Genomic DNA, 8724 nt, shown 5'->3' on the forward strand with positions numbered 1-8724 from the left:
ATACATAAAGTCTTGCAGCTTTTTTGTTGTTTAGTTTAGCTATCGGATCCCTATGTTCAAAGGGTCCTATATGCTAATATTGTAAATAATTAGCAAGGGCTATTTTCAAAGCAAGAAGAGCCAAGGGGGATAGATGTTTGAAATGCAGTTTCAATGGTTCTGTTGAGCCACTGTGGGAGACAACACATGTCAACAGTCAAGACATCTGCATTGCAAAATTGGCATTTGAGGTTATTTGATTTCAACAAATGAATCCAGGGAAACATAGATTGAACATTTGATTTAATTACACACATTGTGGAGGAATAGACCATTTGTTTCCTTGTGATATGAACTGGATGAGCTCAGAAACATCAAAGCCATAAATATGTATTGTTCAATGTTATTGTTTGATGATGCAATACAATCAAAATATGCATCAACCAAATACCAAAACAACATATTTCAAATGTATGTTACATGTAGATAATAAAGACAAAAATACAAATAAATAATTGTAGCAATTTCTCAAATAAAATACCTACTTAAAGCCAATGTGACAGACAAACTTGATTAGATTTTTACCTACTATTTTAAGACTTACTCTAGAGATTTATTATTACATTACATTACATGTCACTTGTTAGACGCTTTTATCCAAAGCGACTTACATACATTCAGTATTGTGGGCAATCCCCACAGCAATTTGGGGTGAAGTGTCTTGCCCAAGGACACAACGACATGCTGACTGCAGTGGGACTTGAACTTGCTATCCCCTGATTCAAGGTTCAGCACACTAAGTTCAGTGCATTATCCCACTGAGCCACAGCCTCCCCATTATGCAAACAATATCAATCAAATGCTGCTTCCAGGCAATCCAGAAAACATTTCAAACGTATTTATTTAAACTCATATTGGAGGCGGTATATGAGACTAAGATTGATCAAAGTGAATGATCAGATGACAATGACAGTTCCAGTTTGCTGTAAATAGCCTCAATTCACTTTTTATTTGTATCCAAAAAGCCCAGTGTAACCATGCCTCGAGGAAGATTGGCAACAAGTGCCCGCTCAGATGGCAGTGATGTGGATATTGATGGTACAGGTAATGTTGGTTATATCGCTGTAATTTACTAGTAGATGCTTACTCTCCAAGTAATGTTAGTATGTCAGTATGGTTGACACAGTTGTAACATGCATGATTTCATTTTTCTTTAAAGCAGAATCAGAGATAGCCAAACTGCAGAGACAGTTCAGGATAATGGAAGGAGATCGGCAGGCCTACACCATTCAGGCCCGGGAGCAGATCCGCAAACAACAGTGAATAAGCACTACACCTACATCACATTGTTAACAGTGAATGTCTGGTGTTTTTTATTATATTTGTCTGATTGCTTGTTAATGTGATGTGGATGAAGGCAGGAGATGGAGAACCTGCTGAAGGAGCAGGAGGAGCTGAATCGAAACCTTGGTGCTTGTAAGAGCTTGTCCCGCCAACAGCAGGACAGTGAGGACACCCAGAGTCTTCGTGCTCTGCTGGAGCAGAGAGACATGCTAGAGGAGGAGCTGTTGAAAGAGAAGCAGTGTCAAAAAGAAGTAGAGAAAGAGGTGAATTAGGTGTAAGTCATATGATATTTTACATTTAAAGTTTGCTGTTAGTTTTAGTCAAAGGTCACCTATTATGCAAAATTCACTTTTTCATATATTTTATACATAAACATGTGTCCCCTCTGTGTAAAGAGATTCTGAATTTCGCTCACTTTTTGTCCTGATCCATTTATGTAAAAACCTGTCTGAAAATGAGTACTCCGGTGTGAAAGCGCCTATTGTGTTCTTTTTAACCAAATATCTCACAGAGGGCCGTGGGGAGTGGAACCTTATTTTCATCTAAAGTAACAGACAGAGAATCAGCACTTTTGAAACAGGGCTGAAACAGAGGGGTTTATGGGATGCTACAATGCATGATCTGTTTGGTATTTGGAGCCAAACACTTCAGAGATGTTTTGTATATAACTGAGAGCTATAATATATTGATGAAAAACAGTATAATAGGGGACCTTTAACACACAGTTTATATCGTGCATCTGTAATGTGGGCAGGTTGCAAACATGGAGTTAAAGCTGGCAGAGCTGAGAAAAAGTGATGTCAGTGGTGGTGATACACAAAGGTCTGAGCTACGGCGGACTCAGAAGGCCATACGCACTTTGGAATACAAACTGGACAGAGTGAGTAAAGAAAAATCATTAAATCCAAATACCTAGAAAACAGATAGATTCCTGTGTAGTATAATTTAAAAGTTATGTTGTTTTTACCCATGTTCTACGTCCTGTCCAGTCTTTGACTCGCTTCAATGAGCAGCTGACCAAAAACTGCCACCTGAGAGAGGAGATGCAGACTCTTCATATTGAGCGCATTCGTTTCCAGCAACTACACAACAGGCTGGACAAGGTGAGAGGTCACATAACAGATGATCCATAAACAAGTTTTCTTACAGTTTTTAAACACGTCTCTGCACTGATTCTTGTGTATTGTAGGAACTTTACGATGTCCGCAAGAAGATAGGGGAAACTGTCAACCTGTCCACTGCTGCCTACGATGCAAGGTCAGATTTGAGACAGTTGTTTGCGCATAAATCAGCAAGATATCACGTCATGATCTTGGTGGTTGAATGTCTCATTTGGAATCCTTTCCACTTTAGGGTAGAGGCTCAGTCCAAGATGACCATGATGAGGGAGAAGGCAGTGAAGGACCTGGCCCAGTACAACGCTGAGATGAAGGAGCTGGAGAGGGTCATTGCACATGAGTGCATCCTGAAAGAGTTCATGTCCACCAAGTGCAGTGAGAGGAGCGGGCAGGACGAGGGCCATGAGCTGGGACACAGACAACGTGAGAAACAGACACTGTTTATGACAAAAATTAATAATTATGATAATGGGAAAGTGTAAGTGATAATAAATGCTGGTGGAAGTGATAGAATTATGTTTACTCAGTAGAGAATCTCACCAATTATCATCTTGTGCCTGGTAGTGTTAATGTCTTAGTCCTTGTACTGGCTCTATAGCATTGCTTAATTTCCGTTTATTCTCACAAAAACTGGGTTTGATACCTAATATTTGTCCTCATGTCTATCAGTAACATTGATTATATGTATTGATGGTTATATGATTCTTTTTCGGTGAGAAAATATATAAACAAAACTCCTTTGGAGTACCACAACTGCCCTATAATGCAACATATTATAATTGACACACTAGCAAACAATTATTTAGGATTTTACTGTCGAAGCAATTAGATGGATGCCAGAGTTAGTGTTGTTCTGTATTACAACAGAAAAAGATTATAAAAATGTTTGAAAGAAAACTCTGTAAATGTTCCTGTTGGCTTGGAAACCAACATGTTGTGAAACAGTACACAATGTAATAGAAACAACATGATCCTTTTCACAGCGATTGTGAACTTTCAGCAATTGGCAGTAATGATACGAATGGAAAATATACAAAAAATAATATGATACAAGACTTTGATGAACAGATTTGACACTGTTGATGTAAGTACAGTCATAGTAGTAATAGATGATAATAATGAAAGGTTTACCTAATATTTAGGATTTCAAGCTCCATTCATTACTGTGACAGTAAACTTGATTATGTGTTCTCATCTAACAAAATATTATTTTTTGATCCGTATATTTTTACATTAAAAACATTTGAAGAAATAATCTTCTTTTTTTTCCTTTGACGTCATCATAAAATATGACAACAGATATTCAAAGCTTTTTTTTGGAACCCTTATTAAAAGATTCAGACATATAGAACCGCCTAATAATAATGATTGTATTGTTGACAGTGGTGTTTATACAGCACCCACAAAATTGTGCTAATGCTGATGTTTGTCCCAGTGTCAGAGCTGAAGGAGCAGAGAAGGATGGACTCAGGGGAAGAGTCGCTGGATGCTTTAGATGAAGTGTTCCAGAGAATAGAGACAGTGACGGGGGAGGACAACCTGGACATGCTGGTTACCAGGTTCATCCAGGGTAAGTCTGACCAACACAACCTGAATACTTCACTCTGATGTATACACAAACACAACAGTGGGCCCTGAAACCAATCATTATTACTCAAAAACCTATTGTTTATCTATAGACAATAAAACCATAATGATCATATTTGAATTACATTACATTACAGCTAAATAATCGCTCTGTCTGATAATTCTTCCAAAACAGTCTCAGTTTAGAAGTAAAAGTATCTAATTTTTTAATTGCTGTTTTGCTGTGTAGTTGAAGACCAGAACTTTGCACTCTTTAACTTTGTAAATGAGCAAAACAATGAGGCTGAGGCACTGAGGGACCGGATCAACCAGGTAGGTTTTCTCTATTTACTAATTTCTTAAATATTTACCTTAAAAAGGGACTTAAAAGGCAAGTTTTCTCAGTTATTACAATTAAATGTAGGTAAAGGGGAAATAGTAACCTGTAGTATTCAGTGTGGATACATTGTGTAGGTTTATATCATTACCTATATATTTAAATGTCTGTCTCTTACTGTGTGAATTTGCAGACACAAGAAGAGATAGAGAAGTTTGGAGTAGCAAGTTTGCAACAGGAGCAAGATCATCGCTCTCTGCTGACAGACATTGATGAGCAACAAAAGGAAACAGAGTCTCAAGCTGAGGACTATGAGAACCAAGCCAGCATCATGAGCAAAATCCTGGAGCAGATAAAAACAGGTTTGGCAATCATTTATTTGACAGGTCTGTATGATTCCAGATACTTTCAAAAAATAGGTAGCATGATGTTTTGGTGCAGAATGTCAGCTGGATGCAAAAATGTGTCTGCAGGCAGGCAAACAGTTCAACGTATATGAAAAACCATGTCCAAATTTGTACATGGGTTTTATTTGTGCAGTCATTTTAAGCAAAACATATTTTCCCTAAATTCTGTATCAAGTTATACAATTTTTCCAGGCAGTGTCCCAGGAAATTATGAGTAAATGACAGACTCGTAAAATTCAGATTTTTCTGCATTACACACATAAAAGCATGCATGCTTCAAAATGCGGCATGTTAATCTGGATATTTATCACACAACTGGTTTCTCCCATCTCCCAGGAGTGAACGGCATCTTCTCTGAAATGGAGTGCGATCGCTCAGTGATAGAGGATATGCTGGGCTCCTCTACAGGGATCAGTGAGAACAACATCATGTCTTACCTGGGCCTTGTGGAACAGAAGACTAACGAGCTGCTCACCATACAAGCATACCTCACTTCTAAAGTAACGTGTCAGCCTGGGATGTCTCGCCGTGATACCGGGTTGGTTCTACCTCTTGTTCTACATGTTGTTTTTCTGCCCTGGAGTATAATGTGCCTCTGTATTTGTGTCTCTTAAAGGATCTGGAAAAGGACTATAATCCAAAAGACTTAGCCAAATTTCTTCTGGGTCAAAATCCTGAACTTCTTCAGCAGAGTGTTAGCATAAAACCTGCACTTAACAGGTCAGCCTTTGTGCTCATATTCATTGTGTTTATAATGAGTAATGAATTCAAACACTTTGAACATTCGGCTGATGTTTGTTGGACTCAGTGTGGAGTATGATGCCGAAGAGTCTCCTGTAACTGATGAGGAAGAACGACCACTTTCACAGGGGGAACTACGCAGAACAATTATAAAAGGGGTCAGTGCCAATCCTACACTTAAGTGATTATTTATTCTTTAGATTTAACTTTTTCAAAGGACCTCCTTCATTTTTCTTGATGTAATCCACAGGTCCTACAGAAGGAGAGTTCGGCCCGCCAGGCAGCAACCAAAGCCTCAAAGATAAGTCAGCAGTTTGATGGCAGACGACGCTCGCTGGAAGACCCACTAATCTGACACAGTGACCTGATCAGTGTAGTTAATATTCACATTTTTAAATATTAGATCCTTATAATCATTAAGGCCTGCTTTCATTGTTTATCGTAAAATAGATCAGTGGAGGCAATCACCGCTGATGGAACAAGCCTGATTGGCCATGGTGCAGCTTGCAGATGTAAACATTTAGAGCTTAATTATGTTATATGTCACCTTGTATGATGAATCATTGGCATGGCCTGTTCATGGCCTGTATCTTGTTGGGATTTGTTAAGTTGGTACTAATTAGGTTTGGAGCTATAAAGATGTCTCTTCAGATTCTGGTAACCAGCTGTCCTTTTGATGTGTGACTTGCCATCTGGCTTTGACTATACAATCTGGTCTCAGTAAAGCCCTCCTGCACTAGCAGTGCTTCATTACATGAAACTGCTGCGATGCTCAAATGAAAAGGTTGGGGGCAGCAGAACCTTTTGTAATTCTAATTAGCATGCTGAGACTGTTTCCAAAAGGAGGCGAGGAGCTTCTAGTGCTTCATTGAACAGTGAACACACTTATTTTGAACACATTTTGTTGGGTGGAATAATAATGATTTGTTTCTCTCTCATGTATGTTTGGAGGATTAAAATCCTTTATTCAGATTTTGATGATAAAATCAGTGTCATTTGAATAAACTGAACTTTGTTTTAAAATGAGTCATCTGTTTACATGCATCACAGTTGTATACATCAGTCTTTTTTCATGCTCACTCAGTAAACAACATTTGGTTAAGGCATGCAATATCATTTTCATGGATCGGAAGCATCTGTATCTTTTTGTTCTTAAACAGTCCTGCTTGTAATGGGCAAGGATTAAAAAAATCACTTTGATCCTCAGAAGTTTCAAATGTCATCTTATCTAAACATCCTATAACGAGGCTGTGTTGGGGGGAATATGGCAGTTACTGCTGCAGAGAGCAACTTCCTCTGTACAAAAGAGAACTTCAGAGTGGGGAACTTATTTTAAGAAAGGTATTTTGACTTGCAGTGAAACAATTAACAAAGGGGATTTCTATATTTAGGTTTTAAAGGTCATACTCATGCCATCGTACCTCTTTTAATCCCTTGCTGTAGGGATGATATAGATGTTATGAATAAAGTATTGTGTTTTTATTTACAGAAACAAATATTTTAACAATGGCCAACGGTTCTTTGTCAGTATTGAAACCAAAAGTATACTGTGTTTCATTGGAGTCTTAGAAAAATAAAAAAGAAGAGACAGTGATTAGACAGAAGTATACCTGTATAAACAAGAAAGATATGAGTCATCATTATGTTAACTATCTAGCTTGAGTCGTGTAGTTTTAATTAGCTTATCTGTTAATGGTGTTTTTTCCTGGAGGGGTGAGACGGCAGCAATTTTGGGAAGTAAGACTGCTACTCTGTAAACATTTATGACTGATCGACCGATGACTTGGTTTGCTCTGGATAATCCCCCTTGCAGTCTGAACTGTGTGGCTATGAAAACAGATTATCAGAGATAAAAGGGCGCTGTGGAAAAGCAGAGGGGCGGCGGTGGTGGGAGATGAGATGGAAGAGGCTGCTTCCTTTGAAATACTACTCTCACTTAGCCCCCTCCACTCCCAACAAATTCACTGTGCACACGGCTCTCTGCATTGCCATAGAAACCTTCCTTTTAATCACAACAGAAACCTCATTTCCTACTCCTGACAAAGAGTGCTCATTGCCTGTAGAGACCGCCTTCATCAGCCATTTCCAAGGCCCACCTCCTGCAGGCTGTACCTACCAGCAGCAGCAGCAGCCTCATTTACCCTTCCCTCTCCATATAAGCACATTTTGAACATTTTCACTTCCTTCAGTATTCTCTTCCATTTCTTTTATTGCACCATTGGCTTTGCACTGTAATCCTATGTCATTTAAGTCTTCATTTGTTTGTATACGCTGCAGGCTGTTGACATCTCTGTCTTTAATTCAACTCGTCCTTATTACAAAAAAGTAATAAGCCAAAACGTTTATGGAGACACTTCCACACCCAACTGTACAAACAAAAACATGCATGTACAAGTAGCATTTCTCCACACTAACATGAGAACTGAGATTGTTTGTGGTCTGTTCCTCATCAAACTGTTACACCTTATCAACTGCAACTCCTTGTCCTGTTACTCACAGCAATCTTCCAGTTGCCCTCTCATCAAACTAAAGCTCTAACTTGCTTATTTTTTCTCAAGAAACTTAGCAGTTTATTATTGAAGGTTGTGTCAACTATCATGTCACTATAGGCAAAGTTTCTAGTTGAACACTCTCCACTTCCCCAGTCTGGTTCTGCATTGGGACTAAGTGTGGTAGCACGTATTAAATGCATTGTTCCTTTTATCTCAGACAGGACTGTTATCTGGACGTAGAAAATACCCTGTCCTCTGTTTCCCGCTCTGTCCTTCTCTCTCTCTCTGTTTGTTTATTTGGGACCTCTGCCAGGTATTTCCCCAGCCAGTCTGCCTGCACCCACAAGGCTCCCTCCCCTAGACGCACGCCCCACCCCCCCCTTCCCAACTCTTACACCCTCCCACCCTGCCATAAATGTTGCTTAGCAACATTAGAGCTGGTACATTTTCCAGCCAATCAAATTAATGAACACATTTTCGAACAGAGGTTGACGAAGGAAGAGCACTTTTTTATGTTTTTTCCTTCATTCATTTCTTCTTCAGTTATGGGTTGCAGGCATCTTTCTGCACATACACGCTTTAGTGAGAGAAGTGAGCCTTTGATTATTTTCACTGTCAGTTCATCCCCAGCGTATAGCAGTGCACCACTGGGTGGCAGCAGGATCAGTTTCTCTGTTTCAACACTGGCTGTAAGATTTTTCTTACTGCTGTTGCTAAGCAATCCGGACTCCCATACCTTA

The 8724-nt window shown here is 39.2% G+C and overlaps 1 protein-coding gene across 2 annotated transcripts; it reads left to right on the plus strand.

Moving 5' to 3' along the window:
- The first annotated feature begins 1016 nt into the window (after window positions 1–1016).
- Window positions 1017–6496, plus strand: ccdc114 (coiled-coil domain containing 114). Of its 2 annotated transcripts, none has more exons than XM_034139315.1 (14): window positions 1017–1083; window positions 1199–1298; window positions 1397–1586; window positions 2078–2203; window positions 2313–2426; window positions 2513–2580; window positions 2677–2864; window positions 3877–4011; window positions 4258–4340; window positions 4538–4706; window positions 5088–5251; window positions 5368–5471; window positions 5560–5650; window positions 5743–6496. In XM_034139315.1, the coding sequence occupies exons 1-14, from the start codon at window positions 1017–1019 to the stop codon at window positions 5845–5847; spliced, it is 1704 nt and encodes a 567-aa protein (XP_033995206.1). In that variant the 3' UTR covers window positions 5848–6496. The 2 variants fall into 2 exon arrangements, with proteins under 2 accessions (XP_033995206.1, XP_033995207.1); XM_034139316.1 differs by having other exon boundaries at window positions 1202–1298.
- The last annotated feature ends 2228 nt before the right edge of the window (window positions 6497–8724 follow it).

Source organism: Trematomus bernacchii, unplaced genomic scaffold (genome assembly GCF_902827165.1).
Source record: "Trematomus bernacchii unplaced genomic scaffold, fTreBer1.1, whole genome shotgun sequence".
Taxonomy (NCBI): domain Eukaryota; kingdom Metazoa; phylum Chordata; class Actinopteri; order Perciformes; family Nototheniidae; genus Trematomus; species Trematomus bernacchii.